This window comes from Nymphaea colorata, chromosome 12, assembly GCF_008831285.2.
Source record: "Nymphaea colorata isolate Beijing-Zhang1983 chromosome 12, ASM883128v2, whole genome shotgun sequence".
NCBI classification, from domain to species: domain Eukaryota; kingdom Viridiplantae; phylum Streptophyta; class Magnoliopsida; order Nymphaeales; family Nymphaeaceae; genus Nymphaea; species Nymphaea colorata.
In genome coordinates, this window is record NC_045149.1 from 12701593 (window position 1) to 12728616 (window position 27024).

Consider the following 27024-nt stretch of genomic DNA (forward strand, 5'->3'; position numbering starts at 1 on the left):
ACGTGGGCGTTGGAGGACAGCCAAGTGAAGGTATGGATTATCAGCTCCGTGTCCTCCGATATCCAGCCCCTCATTCTGCGGAAGCCGACCTCTTTTGATATGTGGACTGTGCTTGCGAAGATGTATGGTCGCAAGAAGAGACATCTGCGTACCTATCAGATTAAACGCAGTATTTACTCCCTGACACAGGGTGATTTGTCTGTTGCTGCCTTCTATGCTGCCCTGAAGACCAAATGGGAGGAGCTAGATTATCATGTGACTGATGAGTGGAAGTGCGGTTCAGATCATTCCCTCTACTGGGAAAAGGAATGGATGGACCGTACGTTTTTGTTTCTGGGAGGCCTGCGGGATGAATTTGAGTCTATTCGTAGCCAGATTCTTAATGGTGATGAAATTCCGGGGATAGAGGAAGTATATGCCCGAGTTGAGTCTGAAGAACAACGTCGCCAGGTGATGCATCTTGACACCGGTCATGGCCCTTCTGCCTTTGTCAGCCGTGCCTCTGGGACTGGGCAGCGTCCTGCCCGGCATTGCACTCATTGCAACAAGTTGGGGCATTCGGTGGATTTCTGTTGGGATCTTCATCCCGAGAAGAGACTAGTCAGAGGTCGTCCTCCCTCTGGCAAGCGTAGCCCTTCTGTGTCTGATTCCAGTCAGAGCAATTCTTCTAGTGGTGCAAAGTCCAAGCTGTCCCCTGCTCAACTCAAGGAGCTACAGGCGTACATCAGCCGCCTATCTACTACCCCTGAGGAGTCCTCCACGTCTGAAGGGGCTCAGCTAGCCCAAGCCCTCGTTGCCTCGACTGATCAAGGTAACCCTTCTCTTGGTGATTGGATTGTTGATAGTGGAGCCACTCACCACATGACAGGGGACTCTAAACTCTTTCAAGAATATCAACTTTCCTCTGGCAAGCAACGCGTGTCTATGGCAGATGGGTCTTCTATCTCTGTGGCTGGGAAAGGGAGCTTGTCCCTGTTGAACAAATACCGTCTCCACAATGCCTTGCATGTTCCAAATATTCCTGTGAACCTACTCTCTGTCAGCAGTATTACTAAAGAATTAAACTGTAATCTGATTTTCTCTGCTGATCACTGTTCCCTGCAGGACTTGGTGACGGGGAAGAAGATTGGGATTGGTTCGGTTACTGATGGGCTCTACAGATTGCCGGTACAAGTTGCTTCAGCATTGATTTCTGCCACGAGTGGTCACTTGTCTGGTGTGAATGATAGATCTACTGTTCTGCGATGGCACGAGCATCTTGGACATCTCCCATTTCAGTTAATAAAGAAGTTGTTTCCTCATTTGTTTGCTTCTGTTTCCATTGACTCCTTCGCTTGTGAAGTGTGTCAATTGGCTAAACATGTCAGGGCTTCATACCCTATCTCATTGAATAAAACCACTCATCCGTTTGCCTTAGTTCATTCCGATGTTTGGGGTCCTTCTGGAGTACCCACGTGTGGTGGTTGTCACTATTTTTTGACGCTTATTGATGATTACTCTAGATGTACGTTTGTGTACTTATTGCGAGACCGTAGTCAGGTTCCAGCAGTTGTGAAAAACTTTGTTGCCTTTGTTGAGACTCAATTCCATACAACTGTTCAAGCTTTCCGTACGGACAATGCTAGGGAATATGTCTCTCAATCCCTTGATGATTTCTTGAAAGGCAAGGGTATTGTTCATGAAACCTCTTGTAGTTATACCCCTCCTCAAAATTGTATAGCTGAACGTAAAAATCGTCACCTTTTGAATGTTACCCGGGCCATTATGTTCCAACGCCATGTCCCGAAGCGGTACTGGGGTGATGCACTTCTCACTAGTGCACACCTCATTAACCGTATGCCTACTAGGGTGTTGGATGGTCAGTCTCCTTATTCTACCCTGTGGCCCACTCAGAATCCGTGGCCTCTTACTCCTCGTGTCTTTGGGTGCAGTTGTTTTGTGCATAATCATAGCCCTACTCTCAAAAAGCTTGATCCCCGGTCTATTAAAGGAGTTTTCTTGGGGTACTCTTCCACTCAGAAGGGGTACAAATGTGTGGATCCCACTACTTCCAAAGTGTATGTTTCGAGGGATGTCACATTTCATGAACATGAGTCGTATTTTCCGGTGAATCCTCTTCAGGGGGAGTGTATTGGGCACAAAGGGGAAGAGTATTCCTCTAATCAGCTGATTCAGTTTATGGAGTTTTTGGACTACAAGGTTAGTCCCAGTGTGATTGACACAGTCACGGTCAGTAATGAGAAGGGCAGTTATATGGAAGGGGTCACGGTGGATGCTCAGCCCACTGTTGCCAGGGATCACTTGTTTGGCCAGGTTTATGTCAGAAAGGAGAAAGCTACAGTGGAAGATGTTGGTGATGAGGATAGAACCAATCCCAATCCCGTGATCTCCCTGGATGACCCAAGTCCATCGAATGGAGAGCTCCCCATTGCTTTGCGCAAAGGCACCAGGTCATGTACTTCTCACCCTATTCAGAGATTTGTTTCTTATGCTAAGCTCAGTACAAATTACAAATGTTTTATCACAACCTTATCCAAAGTTGTTATTCCCAGGTCGGTGGATGATGCTAAGGATGATCCCAAGTGGTTACATGCTATGATGGAGGAGATGGGTGCGTTAGCTAAGAACAAAACATGGGAAGTGGTTGATATCCCTAAAGGGACACACTTAGTTGGCTCTAAGTGGGTGTACAACGTGAAGTATAAACCTGATGGCACTGTAGATCGATATAAAGCTCGTCTGGTTGCAAAGGGGTTCAGCCAGAAGTATGGGATTGACTATCTTGAGACCTTTGCCCCTGTTGCAAAGTTGAAGACCGTGAGGGTTATTCTTGCTCTTGCTGTGCACAGGAAGTGGCGCATGGACCAGCTTGATGTTAAAAATGCATTTTTGAACGGTCATCTGGAGGAAGAAGTCTATATGAGCATGCCTCCCGGGTATGTTCAAGAGGGAAAATGTTGTCACCTCAAGAAAGCTTTGTATGGCTTGAAGCAGTCGCCGAGAGCTTGGTTTGAGAGACTAAGGATCGTTATGAAGTCTACTGGGTACAAGCAAGGAAATGGAGATCATACCCTATTCATAAAGCAGAGAGATGGTCTGGTGAGTCTTCTCCTTGTCTACGTTGATGATATGATTGTCACTGACTGTGATGAGGAAGAAAACAGGAAGATGAAGGAGAGATTAGCTAAAGAATTCGACCTCAAGGATCTGGGTAAACTGAGATACTTTCTGGGGATAGAGATTGCTCGATCAGAGACAGGGCTGGTTATGAATCAAAGGAAGTACACTCTTGACTTACTAAAGGAGACAGGTAAACTTGGTTGTAGGCCCTATCTTACTCCTATGGAATCGGGGACTAAGATAAGTATCAAGACAGGCACTATTCTGGATGAGGAAGGAAAAGGGCGATATCAGAGGCTAGTAGGTAAACTTATCTATCTTACTCTAACTCGCCCTGATATCACGTATGCGGTAAATGTGCTAAGTCAATTTATGCATGCTCCCACGGATTGTCACTGGAAGAGTGCAGAAAGAGTGTTGGGATATCTAAAGAATGACCCAGGAAAAGGACTGCTGTATACTCGACAAGACAAACTTACTATTGAGGGCTACTCAGATGCAGATTGGGCAGGTTGCACTGACACAAGGAGGTCCACTACAGGGTATTGTATCTTTCTTGGAGGTAACCTAGTTGTTTGGAGAAGCAAGAGGCAAGAAGTGTGTTCGAGGTCTAGTGCTGAGGCTGAGTACAGGGCTGTTGCAATGGGAGTTACAGAGATGCTGTGGCTGAAGATCCTTTTGACTGATATTGGTGTGGAACTGGAAGATAAAATGAAGATGTACTGTGACAACAAGTCTGCGATTAATCTTGCCAATAATCCAGTTCTACATGACAGGACCAAACATGTGGAGATTGACCGTCACTTTATCCGGGAACGCATTGACTCAAAGGAGCTGATTCTGCCATATATGAAGTCTGAAGATCAAGTTGCAGACGTCCTAACTAAAGGGCTTTGTACTTCTTCATTCGAAAAGAATGTTAGCAAGCTTGGCATGTTTGACATGTATGCCAAGCTTGTGGGGGAGTGTTAGAATATGTTGTTGTGGGGACCGGGACCATATCTGGACCCGGTTCTATGGGGCGCGGGTACCGAGGCGGGCTCGGTACCCTAGGCGGCTTCTCCTCTCTCCCTCTATATATTGTCACTTATGTGTAAGTGTTGAATTAAGTGGAATAACATTTTCTCTCTCCTAGGGTTGCGGTTGTGCACCTAGGTTAGAGCTTCTCCGTGGTTTTTCACCTCTCTTTGAGGTTTTCCACGTATATTGTGTGTTCCTTCTCTTTCTCTCCATCTTGGTGTGTGTTTCTACAGTATGAAAGTAACAAACATACTAAAATTTTTTTTTAAAAAAAACCCTGATTTTTAGACAGAATGCACTTGTTCAATGCTAACCGAGTCCAAAAAAGGATGGATACGAACCTGGTTACGTTAACTGTACCCGATACTGCTTTGACCGTACCCGGGGTGTACCCACAGGCATACCCATACCTATGTCGTACCCGTAAGGAATACCCATATGACATAGGATAAATGTTTATTATGTTGTCTTGGATCTTTAATTTCTCATTTTTTAATGTGTCGATATATTATGACTTATGAATGATGAACCATGAATGTTCTTTATGTGCGATGAGTTTTCTAATGTGAAATACATTTTTCTTGATTTTTTTTTATCAATTTTCTCTATTTTTCCTGATATTTTTATTTTTTCTGTATTTTACTTTATTAATTTAGCAATGAAATGCACCTTTTGCAACGGTTTTTAGTGATAGTTCTTAGTGATGTAATTAAAAAAATAATCATCTGGCCACAGAGGTAACAGGCTGATTTCAATTTTCCTATACATACACACACATATATATATTGAGTTGTAAAAAGTTTAAAATAGATCAACAACATGACCTATGCACCTGAAACACAAAAACACTAACCGTAAACTTGATAAAATCTGATAAAAACCATAGATGATCAGACTTCAAAATCAGATTATAAGTCCCAACTGTCCAATCAGTTCATAACTTCCAATTCATATGACAAAACAACACTAATAGGTGACATAAACAAAATCTAATAAAAATAAGTCTTAAACAGACTAAAAATAAGATTATAAGTGCCAAATCAGATAATGTTCTTACAATAACAACACTAACAGACTTGGTAAAGATTAAAAAAATAAAAGAAAATACTAATTTTGGATGCTTTGAACTTTTTCAAAATTAACTTGAGTAAAAGATTGGACAGATTCAACCTTCGGTGTATTGACTGAGTCTGACATTGAACAGATTCGAAGAGACACTGACACTTTTGGCTGACTTACCCATGTTGATACAACCCAACACATGTACATAAAGGTTTTCAATGGATCGAGCCAACTCGGGCTCGACTCGTACTCGCCGCTTAAACTCGGCTCGAGCACGACTCGTTTAATAAACGAGTCAAGTTTGAGTTTGAATATGGACCCAATCAAGCGAGGCAAGCTCAGCTCGCTTCCACTCGATTAAACTCGTTCAATGGGAATATGTATAAAATGTTACATGAATACATCACGAACGAAAGATTGCTTCAATGGCATTCCCAAGCGGCTACCAAACAGGAGGTCGTGAATTCAATTTTGTTGGGTGGCATTCATGTTGAAAATTAATTTTATTTGTAAGCAGCTCAAGCTTCAGCCGACCTGAGAGACTGGGCTCCACTTGAGCTTAAGCGAGCCAAGTTCGAGCTTCTTAATCTCGAGCTAGTGAACTCGAGCTCGAATTGTCACCCAAGACAGTAGAGCTGAGTTCAAGCTGGCCTAACTCAGCTCGAACTCAACTCATGAACAACTTTACGGGTACGAACACAGGTGCAGACTTGGACACGGTCAAGACACGAATTTGGTTTTGCCAGTTGTGGTCAACACACCTATGGACAAATCTGTCCATTTTCAATCGGTCAAAATTGGCTGATCCTAAATCTATCAAAATTTTGGGGTTTTTTCTTTATTTTCCTTCACATATATGAAGGTTCAAGAGTTTCAAGACCCATCCCCAACATTATTGAACCCTCTATTTCTCTCTAAAGGACCACAAAGCGAAAGTTGTCCCTGTGTTTCTCTGGCGATCTCCAGCAAAACTCTAGCAAGGCAGCGAGCCTTTCGCGACACACTATAGTAATAGGTATTCCATCTTCATCTCTCCCTCCTTGGCCATTACTTTCTTCCTCTCCAGTAGCAAGGCAACGAGCCTTTTGCATGCTTGATTCCATACTGTTTTCGTGTGCAACTCCATCCTATTAGTGGTTTGTCTAAGAAACAGTACCACCTTGCGTGAGGATGCTCACTAGCTATGTTGTCAGTGTGCCTAGGCAAAAAAGGCGATCAATTTCTTTTTTTTAAAAAAAAATTTTTTAGTTAAGTTCATATGTCAAGTTATTTTGTTTAACTATTATTAATATTTGAAATGTGGAGGATAGTAATATAACAAGTATAATCAACTTGCACTATCAAAAATTAATTGTTGACTTCATTGATATGCAAAATCAATAGAAGAAGTTTAACATTACTCATTAAATATAATCTAATACAAGAGACAAAAAAAATAAAAAACTAAATCTAATCTCTAGAAGAAGGAATGTAAATCCGCAAGAAGGCTTTAATCCATTTATTAAAAAAGACGAACAGTACACATAGTCACAAATAACGTTTCGAAGTTTTAAACGCCAAGGTTTTTCTTGGGTATAATACGGCAAGCTTGAAAAAAGGAAAAAAATGGGAAAATATGGTAAATTTTTAAAAATAAAAAAAAAAACTAAAAATGAGGGGAAAGTAAAATAATTGAGAAACTAATAACACAAACATCAAAAGATAAATAGATTTGCAACAAATAAAAAATAGAAAATGAAAAAAAAAACTGTTTGACATTAAAAAAATATAAAAATGAAAAAAAGTGAAAAAATGCGAAAAACGAGTTAAAAACGCACCTTTTTCGTTTATAACGTTTTCTTCAAAAAAATGTGTATCTTTAAGTTTTAAATGGTAATTTAATTTATCGTATTTTTTTGCATTTTTTCTTTTTGAAAAAGACACGTTTTTTGTGACTATGATTATGTGTGTGTGTGTGTGTGTGTGTATATATATATATATATATATATATATATATATATATATATATATATAGAGAGAGAGAGAGAGAGAGAGAGAGAAAATGGTGACTCTAACTCATGAAGGTTGTCTGATCCATCGTGATGGACAGTTGAAAGAAGAACAAGAAAAAGATGTGAGCTAATAATAAATGATGAAAATGTCCATCACGCTTTTCTCCTTGTTCTTTTTTTTTTTTTTTGTCAATCAGCCATCACGATGGATCTGACGGCCTTTATGAGTAAGCTCGGACATCAATCTGGATAGCCACACCCATGTATGCACCCGTACCCATACCTATGTAACATACCTATCCTTGCTCTACAAGTGAACTCCAATTATGTTTTCCAATAACTGCAAGATTCCATTCTTTTACATGTACCTGCTCACCTCAACTTCCATGGTTTCTGAAACTTGAAAATACTGGTACTATACACGTGTGCTTGGAAAGTCTTGCTGATCAGTATCAAAAAACATGCTTCAACAACTTGGCTATCAACCTTCTAACATTCACGATATGAACAATTCCAGTTAGGAGGGGACCATAGTCACTAATATCAATCTAATCTATTGACCAGTTTTTCCTAGGATTTGTTTCTCCAGAAGTTGGATTTTTCTGGAGAACGTGACAGTGAACCAATCCAAATTAATAAAATCAAGGGGCTCACAATATGTGTTATTCTTTCAGAAAAGTTGATAAGAACTAGTACTGTGAACTTATGGGTGTATTTGCAAGGTTAGACGGAGCATCTCAAAGTTCACATTTCCACCTCAAACACACCCTTGCTGAGACAAACATATGACATGCTTCAGCATGTTTTCTCCATTATTTCTGTAGCACCTCCGGGAGAACAGAAATTTTAAGGACATACCAATGGTAAATCACAGAGGCTTAGATGGGTCTCATGGAGACCTCATTCCCGTCTCTCAAACATGACCTAAATGTTGTTTTACAAGTACCAATTTATTAACCATATATATATATATATATATATATATATATATATATATATAACGTACATACATACGTTACACACAGTAACATACACACCTGCACCCTTGGGGACAATAGAATTTTTTAGGACATATCACTGCCCAGTCACAGATAGGCTGGCTTAGATGGCATGTCATGGAGACCTCACTCCCACCACTCAAACATGACCTAAATGTTGTTTTACATACATATAACATACATACATGTATATATATACAGAGACAGAGACAGAGAGAGAGAGAGAGGGAAGAGAAAGTGTATAACTTCTTCCAAATTGCAAAAGCAGTGTTGACACTGCCGTAGCTTATGTTTCCTTATGAATTCTTAAACATGTCAGAATATTTTGCCAATATTATTAACCGGATCTAAAATTCAGATAATTACAGGGATAGGGATATTTTTTAACTACCAAGGATACAGGAAAATATGGATGGGATTTGGGAGTCAACCACAAAAAGAATGAGAAATCTAATAAGACCAACCTGGTAAAGATGAGAGTTAACTTCAGCACATGTTTGATGGAGAGTCTCAAGAGGTGCACCACTAAGTTCAAACTGCCCACCAGGTTCCAATGAAATGCTTTGTTTTCCCTGTTCAATAATAACACCAGGTGAGCTGAGGCTTTTCCTTTGGTAAATCAGAGTGATTTCTTCCAGTTGACTTATATATATTGCAGAATATTTGCATACAAACCGCATTCATAAGACCTCAAAGATACAATCTACAAACGAATCTTCCACACTAGAAGTTCAATGTGATCATTGAGAATTTTGAAAATACAATGCACTATATAAGGTCATAAATTATGTTTAATGGACGTTAATTTGTCTGTATCCAACACTTTACATGGTGTCAGATGAGATGTGTGTGTATCATTGTCAAAAACACACATAACCATTCAGAAGTGTCAAAGAGTGTTAGTGTAACCCTCAGTGTTTCCAAAGGTAGGACATGCACGCTTCATGCTTATAGTAAGTCTTCACGTGACATAGGTTGTATACCATTAAGTTGAAAACATGTTAGCAGATGTAGTCATCAAAATTACAAAATGACGACACTAGAAGGTCCACCAAGTTTTCCCCCCAACAACCTTCTGTACAAGACCACTAGGATAAGCCAATAAAACTGGAAAGTAAACAGTCATTTTGAAAAAAGAATTTCAACAAATGAAAGTCTAAGATAAAAATAGCTGAGAGTTTATAAAATCTAGCTACTCACAGCTGATGGTAACAACTATCATAAAGTGCAGAGATCCTATTATAGGATCCACATGGGACAGGAAGATAGGGGGTAAATTCCACTCAGAGTAATCGATGTTAAAGCTGCAATAAGAAAAACACCAAAGAAGGAACAAGACAGTAGAGAATTTGTAAAAATTTACTAAATTTTCTCATTAGCAATAATCCAGGTGCACCTGTTTAAGGCCAATGATCTTATCACCTTCCATAACCTTCTCCCAGTCAAACCTTTCAGCGATGCCCTCGAGTAAGTTTGCAATTTGGTCGTATCTCATTGGACGGAGAGTTTCAAATTCAAAACCAAACTTCTCATGCTCAGTTCCTATCCTGCAGCACAAGATCATGTGTTAACTGAAAGAGAGAAGAAGGGGCAGGGGGCGATTGAGGAGAGCATCATTCTTCAATATGCAACATCTACATAAAAAGCTCATTGGTTTTTTATCAGGAGAACCTTAGTAGTCATTTCAGAATAATGGTCTTAAAGGATTGCATAAGATGAACTTCAAGATAGCATTTCAGAAACATAATAAACTGAGTGCATGGTAACCTGAATCTTCCTGTATTATGATGAACTGAACCAACATTTCCAAAGAAGAAAGCAGAATCAAGAAGAGATAGAGGAAGCAGAGCCAATAGATAACGGGTAAGAGATTCATATGTACAAATAAACCATGAAACTAGAAGTTAGTAGAACACAATTATGCAAAATTAGAAAATTGCAGAAAATACACAATTTATAGATTATTCTTTGCTCTATCTAAAACCTATTCGGCACGGTGGTATTTCCATAAAAGGCACAAGCCATGAAAGTGTTTCCTGGGAAACTTTAGTGATCATGTCAAAAGTGTAACATGCGACATTTTCTTATGCGCAGGGCAGATCTGGATTAGGTTCCAGATCCAGACCTGTATTGCCACCCGTGTGAAGAGAGGGGAGCCCGACTGCAAGGGCCCCTCGAGAGTTCTGAAAGAAACAGAAGAAAGAATCTGAAAGGGGAGGAGGCAGAAACGAAGAGGAAGAAGAAGAAGAAGTAGCAGAGGAGGAAGAGGAACTAAGGGTGACGAAGATGGAGGCGCGGCGTGGCGGTTCAGGTAACCGCTCCCCCCCCCTCTCCCTGTTTTCGTTCTCTCTCTCTCCCTCTCACCTCACTCAGCCGAGTTCTCTCACACTCGCCTGCTCACCCTCTCCCTGGTTCCCTCTCATTCTCTCAATCCATAGCCTCTCTAGCTCTCTCTCGTCCTCTTGACCTCTCTCTTGTTCACTTCCCCTTTTGTTTGATCCCTCCTGCTGTCTCCCTCCTAGTCTCTCTTCTCTCCCTATCATTGTCCACATGCTCTCAATCTCTCTCGCCCTTGTTAGAATTTAAATATTAGACATTATGTAAGTATACATATGTTTCATATATGATTTGTATATATGAATATCTATGTATGCATAGGTGTTATGTATTTTATTTTATTTGCTTCCTTTTCGTTTTTATGTATTTTTTATTTCTTTTCTTTTTCTATTTTTACCTTTTCCTTTTTTGTAAAAGGGAACTAGCTGTTGGACCAGCTTCCAACGGCTAGATTTCTAGCCGTTGGAGCTGGCCCAACAGCCAACTCCTCCTTCTTCTCTCCCTTTCATTGTACTATATATATGGGACTGTTGTCCCTTGTTTGGTTAAGGCTTTTAGGCCTCTCTTGTGTATTCTTCTCTTGAGATTAATAGATTTGGTATCTTCTCCTCAAGTTTGAGGTTTGGTTGTGTATTACCTATTGAAGTTGTTGGGATCTTCAAGAGTGTATCTCTTGAAGCATTTGTATTCTCAAGATCAGGCCTGATTTACATGGTATCAGAGCCTCGTTTTGGCTCTTTGTGTTGCTGTCTTTCAAGCTTGGAAGATCCAATTATTACTCTTTCCTTGGAGCTGTGAAGCACTCCAAGTGTTCGATATATTGTTGGCTGAAATTTGACACAAGAAGGTGCTGTTATTTTGCTGGCCTCTTTTGGTGATATTTGTGACGGGATAAAGCTCCCTTGGTGGTGAAGATTGTGGCAGTCCTTGACGCGTCGAAAGCTTCATTTTTGTGTGGCTGTTTTTCATCCTAGCACTACCTCAACGTCTCTTTTACAAGGTACACATTATGGATGAAAGAACTTCTTCTACTCCTCTTCCCAAATTAACTTCATCAAATTATGTTTCTTGGGCAAAAACTATGGAACATTTTATTAGAAGTAAAGGCCTATGGGGACTCGTTGATGGGTCAAAAAGTGAACCTCAATTAGTCCTCACCAAGACCATAGATGGTAAAGCTCAAGAACTAGATGGAGTTGAAAAAGACAAGGCTATGAATGAATATGAGAGAAAATGGGAAGAGTGGAAGATAGGACACCACAAGATTATCACTTGGATTATTGCTTGTGTTGATACTACAACCATGGGCCAAATAGCAAAACATAATTTTGCTCATGAAGCTTGGGAATTCCTCAAGAAAACCCACACTATGAAGGATGTGGCCTACATGTGCAATCTTCAAATGAAGATTGCAAGTCTCCAACAAGGAGACAAGACCATTAAAGAATATGTTGGAGAAATGGAGCAATTATGGGACGAACTTGCTCTATTTGAACCCGAATGGTATGATCCAAGAGACATTGGAGTTAGAGAAAAACAAATCCAAAGGGAGAAATTTTATAAATTTATTCTTGGTCTTAGATCGGAATATGATGGAGTCAAAACTTCCTTGCTCCATAGGCATAAAGTGCCATCTATGAACGAAGCCATAGCGGAACTTCAAATGGAGGAGAATAGACTCAATTTTTCAAAAGACAAGAGTGAAAGTGTTCTTGCTACCTCAAGACCCGGTGCTCATATGAGAACTTATAGGCCTCCTCACTTTAATCGAAACTATGAGCATAGCAATAATGGCAACAAGAAGATTATATGTTTCCATTGTCAAGAAGAAGGACATACCAAACTTAGATGTCCTAAATTGAGGAGATTTGATAAAAAGACAAGTGTGGCTGGGACAATGTATGAAGAAAACAATCGATTTGACCTAGACAAACTTGTAAGTGCCCTCCAACCAAAGCTTATTGATGCTCTTCAACCGCTTTTCAAAGGAGGAGGGACTTCTCCAATCTCCGGAGCAACCGTGGCATCTACATCATCAAGTAAGTACTCTTGGATTCTTGATTCCGGAGCTTCATTTCATATGACCCCTTGTAATTCTTTGCTTACCGAATGCACTAAGGAAGAATCGTGTCCATTTGTTAAAACCGCCGATGGAACTCCTCTTGAAATCAAATGTGTTGGGAATATTGATCAAAATTTTAATTCAAAAGTTTTTAAAATACCAAAAGTTAGATTTATTCCCAAACTTAACTTAAATCTCTTGTCGGTTTCTCAAATAACAAATCATGGATGCGATATTGTCTTCTCACAAAATAAATTTTTGATACAGGACCATCTTTCCAAGAAGACGATTGGGGAAGGTTCTAGGAAAAATGATCTCTACTATGTTGACTATTTGGATCTTTCCAACCCTACTTGCAATATAGTCAAGAAGAGTGACATTCAAGTTTGGCATCAAAGACTTGGGCATTCAAGTTTAGGAAAAATGTCTTGTATCCCTTTTTTGGAAGAGAAATGTAAAGAAATGATCTCTTGTGATGATTGTATTAAAGCCAAAATTAAGGCTTTACCTTTTGGAAATAGAAATTTTGTTGCAAAAGCACCTTTTGAATTAGTGCATTCGGATGTATGGGGTCCCGCTCCTATTATGTCTAAAGGTGGTTTGCTTTATTATGTCATTTTTGTGGATGATTACTCTCGATATGCTTGGGTTTACTTTCTTAAACGCAAATCCGAAGTCCTTATGAATTTTAAAAACTTTTACAACATGATCAAAACTCAATTTGATGCAAACCTTAAAATTTTTAGAAGTGATTCCGGGGGAGAATTCATTTCCAATGAATTTGAAGAATTCCTAAAAGAAAAGGGAGTTATACACCAAAAGTCTTGTCCCAAAACCCCCCAACAAAATGGAGTCGCCGAAAGAAAACATAGACATATTCTTGAAACAACAAGAGCTCTTCTTATATCAAAAAATGTTCCAAAAAATTTTTGGGCTGAAGCAATTTTAACATCCATTTACTTGATTAATAGAATGCCCTCTAAAGTTTTAGAAAATATTTCACCTTTTCAAAAACTTTTTAACTTGAAGCCAACTTATAAAAGATTCAAAGTCTTTGGTTGCAAATGTTTCATTTTAAATGACAAAAATGATAAACTTTCATCTAGGGCTATTCAATGTGTCTTTATTGGCTATTCCGAAACTCAAAAAGGGTATAGATGCTATGATATTGAAAAAGATAAGGTGTATGTTTCAAGAAATGTGATATTTTTAGAAGAAGAAAATGGCTTTAATGAAAATAAACCCAAGCATGAAGATGACTATTCTTTTTTATGGATAAATGATGATGATGTTGATAATGATGATGATGTTTTGCCTTCTTCACATAATGATGCTCAAAATGAGGTTGAGAATACTCCTTTTGATAGATCTTCACCAAGAAGTGATGGATCACCAAGAGAAGTTATAGTTTATAAGAGAAGGTCTCAACAAAACATCCAAGAGTCTCAACCTACTCTTAGAAGATCTCAAAGAGATTCTCATCCACCTCAAAAATTTGTTTCCTATGAGTCTTTTTCCCCAAAACATAGAGCTTGCTTATTAGCTATTCACTCTCATGTTGAACCTTCATCCTATCTTGAAGCCAAAACTAACCCACATTGGATTGAAGCAATGAACAATGAACTTAGAGCCCTTGAAGACAATAAAACTTGGGACATTGTGTCTCTTCCTATAGGGAAAAGGACAATAGGATGTAGGTGGGTTTACAAAGTCAAGACTAGAAGTGATGGATCACTTGAAAGGTATAAAGCTAGACTTGTTGCCAAAGGATATGCCCAAGAATATGGGATTGATTACGAAGAAACCTTCGCCCCTGTTGCTCGTATGACCTCTGTTAGAGCTCTTATTGCCATTGCCTCCATTAAACAATGGTCTATATATCAATTGGATGTCAAAAATGCTTTTTTGAATGGATACTTAAATGAAGAGGTATACATGGATTCACCCCCTGGGCTTGATTTACCTCAAGGAAAAGTTCTTTATCTTAGAAAGGCATTATATGGCTTGAAACAAGCTCCAAAAGCTTGGTTTGACATGTTTAGCAATGTTATGTTCAAACAAGGTTTTAAATCATGCTATTCTGACACTGCTATGTTTGTTAAAAATACTGCTATAGGTATAATTGTGTTACTTTTATATGTAGATGATATGATTATTACAGGTAATGATGCCAACGGAATTATGCAGGTAAAAGATTTTCTAAAGAATGAATTTGAAATGACTGATTTGGGTAAACTAACATATTTTCTTGGTATTGAAGTAGCTTATAGTAGAAGAGGATACTTACTCTCACAAATGAAGTTTGCCAATGACATTATAAGCAGATCAGGTATCACTGATGACAAGGTGGTAGACACTCCTGAAGCCTTAGGAGTAAAGATGAAGATTGATGATGGAGAAATTCTAGAAAATCCCACTCCATTTCGTCAATTGGTTGGAGCTCTCACATATCTATCCATTACAAGGCCTGACATATCACATGCGGTACATGTCATAAGTCAGTTTCAACAAAGACCCACTTCTGTACACATGGGAGCCGCATTGAGGATTGTTCGATATGTCAAACACACAATCACTAAAGGACTTTTTCTATCATCCTCATCAAACTTGAATATGATTGCCTATACTGATGCTGATTGGGGTGGAGATCCTAATAACAGGCATTCCACCACCGGTTTTTGTGTTTTTCTAGGTGACTCTCTTATTTCGTGGAGGTGCAAAAAACAAAATAAAGTCTCTCTATCATCAACTGAAGCAGAATATCGTGCCATGGCCACCACCACCATGGAGATTGTATGGTTAAAAAGCTTATTGAATGACATTGGAATTGACTTAAATGAAGCAACCAAGCTCTGCTGCGACAATAAAAGTGCCATCTACATTGCTAGCAATCATACTTTTCATGAAAGGACGAAGCATATTGAAATGGATTGTCACTATGTGAGAGAAGAATATCTTAGCCGAACAATCGATATATCCTTTGTCCCTTCCGAATATCAACTTGGAGATTTCTTCACCAAAGCACTTGCTTCAGCACGTTTTCAGTTTCTTCTTGGCAAACTTTCGGTGATCACACCGTAAGTTTGAGGGGGGGTGTTAGAATTTAAATATTAGACATTATGTAAGTATACATATGTTTCATATATGATTTGTATATATGAATATCTATGTATGCATAGGTGTTATGTATTTTATTTTATTTGCTTCCTTTTCGTTTTTATGTATTTTTTATTTCTTTTCTTTTTCTATTTTTACCTTTTCCTTTTTTGTAAAAGGGAACTAGCTGTTGGACCAGCTTCCAACGGCTAGATTTCTAGCCGTTGGAGCTGGCCCAACAGCCAACTCCTCCTTCTTCTCTCCCTTTCATTGTACTATATATATGGGACTGTTGTCCCTTGTTTGGTTAAGGCTTTTAGGCCTCTCTTGTGTATTCTTCTCTTGAGATTAATAGATTTGGTATCTTCTCCTCAAGTTTGAGGTTTGGTTGTGTATTACCTATTGAAGTTGTTGGGATCTTCAAGAGTGTATCTCTTGAAGCATTTGTATTCTCAAGATCAGGCCTGATTTACAGCCCTCACCATCTTTCCCTCTCTCTCTACCCCCGCACCACACCCCCCCCCCTCTTCTCTTGTTGGTGCCCTTGCACATGCACTCTCACTGCTCACTCACTCTCTCGCAAACCCTCAATGCTCAACCGAGTGCCTGCTGTCACCTTTGCACTGCTAGTGAAATAGTATTCTGTCACCTTCAAATTGCTAATAGGAAAGCAAAATTGCCAAGGGTGATGCCTCAATAGGGCATTAACTGCCTAGATTAGGTGTCTAATTAATCGACGATGCACGTAGTATTGTATTTGAGAAGATTCATGCGTAGTGAACCCAATCGTGCGACCCCGGTCTCCCTTGGGGTTAGCAAGTGAGATATGTGAATTGAGATTTATAATAATTTAATGGTGTATTTGCAATTGAAGGATTTGGTGAACATTGATGTTGAATTAAAATTGGGGGGAAGCTCGTGCAAACATGTGGAAGGTGAAAGAAGGCACTCCATGACCTCGTAAATATGGGGAAAAACTTGAAGAAAGGTTCTACGGGCCGATGCAATCTATTGGCGCTTGAGTTGATAACTTACGATTCGATGATCCTATTTCTTAACTAAATAGATTTAGAGCGACGTAGACAAAAAACTTATTGTTTTGAATTTTTGCAGGTGGATTGAGTACATCGAGCAGAGCCTGAGCGATAGGATCAGGAGCTCGAGGTGGCTTTGGTTTTCGTGAAGACACGCGACAGGTATGGCAGCATTACAGGCAAATCTCTGCCTGGGGCCAAATATGGATTATGTTGCACTCCCCAAGTGCGGGCTTTTGGGATTGCCAAGAATGTGTTTTCGACTTTTCCTTTGAATGATGTGTGACATGACATGCTTATTGACATATGAATATATATGTGAGATTGATTGACTGTTTTTAAAATGTTACATGATGACATATGCATGCTAGAAATTATAACTACTTACAACAGCTTAGGCAGGGTATTGAATTGAGTACCTCCTCGACCCCGATTGTGCATTTTGCTTAGGACAGCTACGAAACAATCACGGATCGAAACTACTCTCCCTGGTTCGGCTAAGTTTTCGTATGAAGTGATTGTCATGGCTAGATTGTTGTGATTGTTATGAGATTTTTGTCTACATTGTGGTGAAATGACATGATTGAATGTACTAACGGTAGAGATACCTATAGAATGTGTTTTAGCTAGCCAAGAGTATTGATTGAATGTGTGACCTTCTTATGAAGGCAGTTTGGAGTTTGGTTGCACCAACCTCGTGTGCTAGCCAATCCTATTGTGAATGCGCTTTCATGATGATAAATTAAGAAAAAAAAATTTGATTGGAGACCAGTGGGTTATGGTTATACACTTGGGATACATGCCGCCCTCGCCATTGGTCTCGCCTACTCGGAGCGCAAGCACTGCATGGCCCTATGATATCCTTGTGTGTCATGCTTGGATTATTGGGCTCCCGCCTTCCCAATCTAGGTATCCTAAGAAAGACTAAGCAACTCCATTTAGAATTTACACATCATTGGTGGATTGCTCTACTGCTGCAGTGTGTACAAATCCATATTGTTTCAAGCCACCACAGGAGTTGTCTCCCGATTGTAGGGCGCTCGTGGTATGTGTGCGTCTATGTTTTGCACTCACAGAAGTTATCAATTAACTGAAATGAATGTGAATGAAATGATGTGAATGAAATAAATGTGAGTGAAATGAATGTGAGTGAAATGAATGTAAATAACAAATGTGTTGGTTGTGACTATTGAATAATCCCTACATATTGTCAAATATGTAAGGAACTACAATGACAAGTCATGTGAATGCACGTATGCATCATGATATCATAGTGACCAAGTTACATGGGTAATTCAGTAAGGTCCACGTACCCGTGTCGTCGTACCCGTACCCAAAATAAGTACTTTGACACTTGGGTACCTATAGATCCAAACTGCTTAATTTTACTTTGATTTAATTTTTTCACCTTACCTTTTGTTCTACTCTTTAGATGTGAAAATTCGATTGATGTTCATATTTGACTAGGGGGCTGCTTGATTGTCCATATGTTTAAAGTTTTTCATAGGTTTCTTAAACACACTGCTGCAAGAGCCGTTGATATATATTTTCTATGTTATTTATTTGTTTATGTTGATGTATATTCTTTATTTGGATACATATTTTCTAAGTATTTTTTATTGTTTATATATATATATATATACTGCCGTACCCCCGCACCCAAGTTTTTTGAAAATGGTCAGAACCCGTACCCGTACCTATGTGACATAGCATAGTGATTATGTTTCTTTGTATGTTAGACTCCATATTTTTTAACCCTTATCTTAGGGTGAGGGATTTGTTTGGTTTGTCGTCAAACTGCGAAAGCTCAACCTTCTGTTGTTTATCTTGTTTAGGTTTTGGCCGACCTAGGCAGCAAGTTGATCAGATGAATCAATTCGCATCTTACTAGGGAGATTTTGGGAGTATAGTCATATCGGCGCGTCATGTTTTGTTCCACTGATGTATTGTTTTTGTGTAGACATCGTTGTTTTGTTTTGGGAGCATTTTTTTCATGAGTGTTATTGATAAATGTAAAGTCATATTGCATGAACTGATTTTGATACATAAATAAATTATTCGCTTCATTGTTTTTTTATTTGCATAAGCTCCATTTTGATTGTTGTGTCGTCGCACCTCGATGTGTTATTTAAAAGAAAAAAAAATTGGGGGTAAAAAGTCGGGGTGTGACAAAAAGCCTGACGTTTCTAGAAGCTGATTTATCATAGCAATTTTCATAAGCACTAATATCCTGCTTCCCAAGCAGTTTCCTTGAATTTCCCAAGAAAGGTAGAAGCTTAATGTAACCATGATCTAGTGTATATCTGCCTTTTCAGACCTAGATGCAAACTGCAAAGTTGGTATGAAACAGTTGAAAGCTTCTTTACCACTAAAAGAGTTATGGATATCCTCTTTAGCTGCTTAACCATTAATAATAAGTAGAAAACCACATTTCTAAAAGTGAATGTAATTTCATGCAATTCTATTTCTAGAGGTTCAACTTTAATCTTATTGCAGGCTGAAAGTGGAGAAATATATGTCTTATTATGCACTTGCATGTCTTCATGGGTTCGACACTCGCTTACGTGTTTTTCCTTCATCATTCATGTGAAAAATTTATGTTTGACAAGGTAGAAACTGTTAAGTTTGTGCGCCCAGGATCGGGTCTGTCCAGACGACCCGATCCAATTCTTTTATATTCACATGCCCAAATATACTAGGCGGTGGCATACTTGTAATTTTTTACATATTTTTGTACAAACTGTTGTAATCTGATTAGGTTATCTTAATAACAATGATTAAAGATTGCAGTGTGATTTTTTCACGCCAACTGCACCTTCTCTTCCATCAGCTTCTACCTTCTCTACTCAATCACTCTTGTTTCAGGCCGGAGAGACACAGATTTCTGGAAAATCTTACATGGTTTGCCCTAATTCCAGTATTTGCCCTAAATCCTATTTCTGGCGTGATTTGCCCTAATTCCAGTACTTGCCCTAAATTCTACCTCTGTGTTATCTGCCCTAATTATGTTCCATTTAATTTCTACATCACATAATCCTAATCTCCTTTGTCCTAATTCTGTCCAAACCCCAAACCAAACCATTACACAAAATACCTAACCCATTCCATTATTCCTCTTCGATTTCTGCTCTCATTATTCAGCCATGAACCAGCGAACTCCTCTCTCTTATCCTCCAGTTTTCTCTCCCAACTTATCTCCCAAAAACTGAATCACAGCAACTATTTGACTTGGAAACGTCAAATAGTCCCATTTATTAAGAGCCATCGACTCTATGGACATATCGATGGCACCACCCCAGCACCTCCAAAGTGCATCGACCGTGAAGTGAAGAGGACTGTAGTGGCAGATCAAGCTACTGGGACTTCGGCTCAGATTTGAGTATGAAACTCTTACTGAAAACAACCCTGAGTATGAAGTTTGGCTGGCTCACGACCAGTCTCTTGTTGCCAACATTACTTCTACTCTGTCAGAGGAAATAGTGGGAGGCGTTGATGATGATTTAACAGCCCTAGAGTTGTGGTCTATGCTTGCCACAACGTACTCTCAAGTATCGGAAGCACGATTTCTACAATTAAAAAGGTAGTTTCAGGACATCAAGCACGGGACGCGTACAGTTTTGGAATATTTAAATGAAATAAAAAATGTAAGCGACCAGCTTGCTGTCATTGGACATCTGGTCAGTGACAAGGACAAGGTGCAGCAAGCTTTAAGTGGACTGGGAACAGATTTTGACATATTTTGCACAGCTTTGGAAGTTCTACCTGTCCTCCCATCCTTTGAAGATCTGAAGGCCAAGTTATTTCAGCACGAAGCTAGTCGTGTACAGCGATAGAACTTGATTCCTTCCAGCAGTCACAATATACTGATTACAAGGACACACGCATTGCAAGGGAATCGCACCCGTCCTTGGACTCCTCAGGCAGGAATGGGAAGAGGTATTCTCCCAACACCAGCAGGCATGAATACTACATCTACCACACCTAGAAGGGTTCCTACTTGCTTCTATTGCAACAAAAGGGGGCATGTAAAATCAGAATGTTGGCACAATCCTCAGAACAAAAATAACCAGATCAGGCATGAGAACAAGGCAGCAGCAGGGTCAGCTTCATCATCATCCGGCTCAAATGCGACATCAAATATTTCAGCAAACGTGCAGCAGCTTTTAATGACAGTGCTATCTAAACTCCACTTGAAACAAAATGAGCAAGGAGAATGGTATGTGGACTCTGGAGCAGCAGCCCATGTTACTGGTGACACAGGTAATCTCTCTAGTGTTTTCCCTTATTTATATCAAGGCTCAATTGTCACGGGAGATGGTTCCCATCACACAATATCGCACATTGGAAATGCACAAATATCTATGGGTCGTTCTTCCATACCATTAAAGAATGTCCTTGTTGTTCCAAATGTCAAGAAAAATATTATCTCAGTGTTCAAACTTATTTATGATACTCATTCCTCTGTTGAATTCACACCATCTTCTGTTTATGTCAAGGATGCTCGAACCAAGAAGACATTCACTGAGGGCACTCGCAAAGGAGATATGTATGTCCTTGAAGAAGCTCCAAAGATGTCAAAACCTTACCTTTCAGATTCATCTTTTCCAAGTGCTAGTGAAGTTAATGTCAGAGTATAATAAGTCGTCCATTTGGCACGGCGGTTAGTTCACTGTAGTCAGTCTTTTGTTCGAAGTCTTGTTGCAGACGGGCTCTTAGATAAGTCCAGTCTGAATTCAGTTAGTGAGTCCAGCATGTGCTCGAGTTGTCACATATGTAAAAGTCATGCCCTTCCCTTTCAATTAATCAATAAAAGAGCTTCAAAGGTTTTTGACACTATATATTCCAATGTTTGGGGGCCCGCTCCAATTCTTTCTTCTTCCGAGAGTCGATACTATGTCACTTTTATTGATTCATATTCCCGATATACTTGGATCCATTTCATGAAACACAAATCAGAAGTTTTCCGCTTGTTCACTCAATTTCATGCCTTGTTCGAAATAAATACTCCAGTGATATTGTGCATTTTCAATGTGATGGTGGTGGTGAATTTAACTAAATCATGGGATCACTAGACAAATCTCATGCCTGCATACACCTCAGCAAAACGGAATTGCTGAAAGGAAACATAGGCATATCGTTGAAAGTGCGTTCAGCATGATGCATGACACAGATTTACCTATGACATTGTGAACCGAGGCTTTTCATACGGCTGTCCATGTTATAAACCGGCTGCCATTGGCTTTGCTTGATGGCAAATCACCATTCTTTCTATTATATCGGGAACAGCCACATTATGAGGAATTGTGTGTTTTTGGATGTGTGTGCTACGTGCATATTGATGTTTCCTTAAGAAACAAATTTCAAAATCGTGCTGTTTTGTGCAGATTTATGGGGTATGCAGAAATTTACAAGGGCTATAGATGTTACAATCCTAAAACTGGGCGTGTGCATATTTCACGGCATGTTGTTTTTGATGAAAGCAGGTTACAGGATCCAAAGGCGCCTTCTGTGACACTCAATGATAAAAATGAGGTATATGATACTTGGTTACATGCTGAAATTTTAAGACAAGGGGCGGAAATGTTGCCTGAGCAGAGAGAGCAAGTTGCTGATGAGCCCGAAAAATTTGTCAATAGTTCCTTGGACAAGCCTGCCTTCATCCTCTCAGCCCAATGATCCACCTATAGATAGCCGCTTCTCAGGCCTGGTGTATTCTCGGCGGTCAGTCCCTACCGCAGCTCCACGCAAATCACAACGCGTACGGCATCCTATTGATAGATGGGTGAGCTATAACAATTTTTCCTTAGATTTTCAGCTTTTTATGACAGAGTCACAAAAGTCAGCAAAAAGGTGGAACCAAAATGTTATCAACATGCGAGTAAGGAAAAATGTTGGGTTGAAGCTATGAATAAGGAAATGGCAGCTTTGAATGAGTGTCAGACTTGGCAGATTGTTTCTCGTCCAGATGGTAAGAATGTTGTGGGCTCCAAATGGGTTTACAAACTGAAATATAAGCCTGATGGTAGCATTGATCGATATAAAGCTCGCCTTGTGGCGCGAGGCTTCACTCAGCAATACGGGGAAGATTATGATGAAACATTCAGTCCGGTCATCAAGATGGGAACGATCCGCGTAATTATTTCTCTTGCAGTCTCATATGGATGGACTCTCTATCAGTTGGTGGATGTCAAGAATGCCTTCCTTCATGGGATTCTAAAGGAAGAAGTATACATGGAGCAACCTCCTGGCTACGCTACACATGATCCTCAAAAATGGGTATGTAAGTTACACAAGTCTCTATATGGGTTGAAGCAGGCTTTTAGGTCATGGTTCGATTGGTTTTCTTATCATATACAACAAGTTGGTTTTCTCTGAAACTCTCTCGATCACTCTTCATTTATCTACCATACCGGGGAAGCTACCACTTGGTTACTTATCTATGTTGATGATATTGTTATCACTGGGAATTCTTCTTCACATATATCTTATGTTAAAGATATGTTGAAGCAAGAATTCAAGATGAAGGATCTCGGCGAATTACGGTACTTCTTGGGTGTTGAACTTGACAGGACAAACGATAGATTGACTTTTACGCAGCATAAGTATACTCTTGATATTTTGGACAGGGCAGGCATGATTAATTGCAAACCCATAACTACTCCTAGTGTTCTCAACACTAAATTGACTGCCTCCGATGGAACTGCTGCATATCTCAATCCTACATTCTATCACAGCATTGTTGGTATGTTACAATACCTCACTTTTACACGCCCAGACATAGTATATGTTGTAAATCAGATCTCTCAATTTATGCATGCACCCACGGAAGGACATATGGATGCCACTAAGCAGCTTACGGTATCTCAAAGCTACTCTTGGAGATGGACTAGTCTACACAAGATGCCCCAATGTTAAGCTTGAACATTGCATTTATACCTATACCGACGCAGACTGGGCAGGAGATCCCGATGTTCGACGATCAGTTTCAGGTTTCTGTCTTTTTCTTGATTCTAATCTCATTTGTTGGAGTAGTAAGAAGCAGCGCGTGGTTGCTCGATGTAGCACTGAGGCAGAATATAGAGCGATGGCTGCTGGGACAGCTGAAGCGTCATGGTTACGCCATTTGCTTGGAGAACTCAGCCTTCCTATTGTTCAGTCATCGTTACTATGTGACAACCAAAGTGCGATAAAAATTGTCTTCAACCCCGTTCTACATAATCGCACCAAACACATAGAGTTTGATCAACACTTCATCCGTCAGAAGGTTGAAGAAGTCGAGATCTTGCCTACTTATGTACCCACCAGTGAACAAGTAGCTGACCTCTTCACCAAAGGACTCACAGGACAACACTTCTGGGAATTGAAGAACAAGTTATGCATGATCAAATCTCATGCACAACTTGAGAGGGGCTGTTAAGTTTGTGCACCCAGGATCGGGTCTGTCCAGACGACCCGATCCAATTCTTTTATATCCACACGCCCAAATATACTAGGCGGTGGCATACTTGTAATTTTTTACATATTTTTGTACAAACTGTTGTAATCTGGTTAGGTTATCTTAATAACAGTGATTAAGGATTGCAGTGTGGTTTTTTCACACCAACTGCACCTTCTCTTCCATCGGCTTCTACCTTCTCTACTCAATCGCTCTTGTTTCAGGCCAGGGAGACACAAATTTCTGGAAAATCTTACAGAAACACCAATGACGCAAGGGCAGGAAATGCTAGTATGCTTGGTATATGGGCTTGATACTGAAATAATCTCTATTTAAGTAATTTATATGAATTTGGTTTGATGCTATGATGTAGTAATTTATGTCACTCAGCCACACAGGTAATATTCAAATGGAGCAGTACCATACTGAACCAGTACAATACTGGTATGGGTACCAGTACAGTCCTCGGTATGCTCCGGGTATGGTAAAAAGCCGTACTGGGTACAGTTAACATACCCAGGACCATGCCCATCCGTTTTTGGACTCAGTCAAAGTTTAATTTATTTTGGATTTTTAGTATGTTTGTTACCTTCATACTTTGTTCATTAGTTGCTTCTTCAGAATCTATAAATTTTGGATCATGAATAAGTTATTTTGTTTGTTTAAAATCTTACTTTTTGTTTTCTATATATATATATATATATATATAGAGAGAGAGAGAGAGAGAGAGAATTATCAATATGTACAGTAGTGCCCTGTATACAAATTTTTTTAAAATAATCCATATCGGCACTTGTATCCTTACCTTACGACATAAATAGTAATAATGTCCAACAGTCAAAAGATGGAGAAAATATTCACAACTTGACTTTTTCTATACATTTTACTCTATCTGCTTAGTGCTTGCTTAGTGCTTACCAATCAACAGTTTCTTCATCAAAAGGTTTTGACTCTTATGTTATCCTTAGCTAAGTCCCTCCTTTTTATCTACGAAGTATTCTACTGCCTTTCATATCACACTTTTTATTGTTGTTCTTTCCCATCAGAAAACTTGCCCACTATTTCCAGAACCCAGCCAACTTTTTGCTTACTGCATTAGCTATTTTAGCTTTTTTTCAACCTCGGTAATGAGAACATGCCTACCTTCCTAGATCAACTTGTTCTCGTGGTACAGTCAAGTAACCATGCAAAATTCCATGAAAGTATTTCTTCCTTATCAAAATAACAAATTGACAATTTATTGCAGATAAGAGGGAAAAATATTAAAATTTCACACCAGGCAGGCAACTTACTCCAAATAATAAAAAAAGAGGCTAGTTTAGCATAATATCAAAAGATTAGACATGTTCTAATGAATGATAAGTTGTTTAGTATTATGAAATTTGCCTTTCTTTTGTAAACAAAATGGACTCACAGATTGAAACGTGATCCATCAGACCATGATGCCTGTATCCAAGACATGCACTTCGTGCAAAAGCAGGTCTTTGACCCACAGCCTCTTTGATAAACCATGTCAAGTTACTTGTGTAAAATTCTTACTGATCTCCTTCTTAGGACATCAGAACCAAAATATGGTTACAAGCACCAGGACCAAAGTGATAAATTACATCAGGCAGATTGTCAATCATAGACTTTCTCTATAACTGAACATTGTCAAGAAAAGGAAAGACAAAGATATGCATCATTACCTCCACTCTTCTTTGGGCTTGCATCCGGAGGAGAGATAAGATACTAGATCCTCCTTCGTTAATGGTTCAGCAGCGACTACAACATCCTCTGTTGGAGGGCTAGCAGCAACAATAGTAGAGTCTAGTCGTTTTCGACCTGTAAGACTATATAATGAAGTAACATGTTTCTTCTCAGAACTACGCAGCGAGCATGACAAGTTTCTTAAACCATCCTTTGTGTTGAAGAATTTATCCCTATATATGCCACATTTTTCCAAATATGCCATGTCATAAGAGGTAGGCCTTTCCTGTCTTTGATGTAGAATGTCGGAACACATGTAGTGAGAAGATGCATTGGAAACAAGTGCCATGAAGACTTCTGTTAAGCACAAAAAAACAGAAGCAATTATGGAAAAGGATTCACAAACAAAAGATTTGAGCAGATAAAACTCAAAAGGAAAGGAAGGATAAATGAATGTCCATTACTTGAACATGGCTTCATATGGACAAAATTCAGGCAACAAATCCAGAGAATGTCAATACCATTCAAATATGATAGACAAGTTGGAAGCATTCCATCATTAACATGAGGACACATCTTCTTCGAAAAGGTAGTACATAGTGCAGCTATAAAAGTAGCACCTAGTATCTTCTGTTATTATTGTGAAATTAAATGATTAATGACGTATATGCTACAGGGAAAGAGAAATTGTCTTAGCATATGAATTAAATTTAAAAGGTAAAACTACAACCAATTGAACATCAGAGAAAATTGAATTGAAAGAAACCAAATAGCTCCTATATGCTGTCTTCCACTAATGCTCATGATTTTGTCATAATTTATAGAAATGTCTAAAACTAACAAATGATTGTGGTGGGATCAAATCCGATGGTGACTTTCTTGAGGATGTCATCCAGTAGTCCTGACTTCTAATTTATATGGTACATGGGATTTCTTGCATCAACCCGATCAATGAAACAAAATGGCAGTTTCCAGGATTTGGTACTCACAATCCAATGGCTGGTGACATTAAAGATTTAGGGACCATGAGGTAATTAAGTGGAATTAAGAACTTAAAACAAGAATCGAATAAACAAATCCTCCTTTTTCACTCGATGAAACAACAGTACATGATGCAAGCTGCAGTCCTCCTTTTTTACACGACTGAGAGGTTTTATAAGGAATGCATGCATTATGAAAA

At 39.2% G+C, this 27024-nt stretch overlaps 1 protein-coding gene across 2 annotated transcripts in view; it reads right to left on the reverse strand.

Moving 5' to 3' along the window:
- LOC116265529 (glutamate--cysteine ligase, chloroplastic) overlaps positions 1-27024 on the reverse strand; it is a 45454-nt gene that overhangs the window by 16990 nt on the left and 1440 nt on the right. For both annotated transcript variants that reach the window (XM_031646198.2, XM_031646197.2), the window contains exons 3-5: positions 25844-26201; positions 9588-9738; positions 8656-8763 (exon numbers count right to left, since the gene is read on the reverse strand). In XM_031646198.2, coding sequence (XP_031502058.1) covers positions 8656-8763; positions 9588-9738; positions 25844-26193 — 609 coding nt within the window. In that variant the 5' untranslated portion in view covers positions 26194-26201. The remainder of the gene's footprint in view (positions 1-8655; positions 8764-9587; positions 9739-25843; positions 26202-27024) is intronic.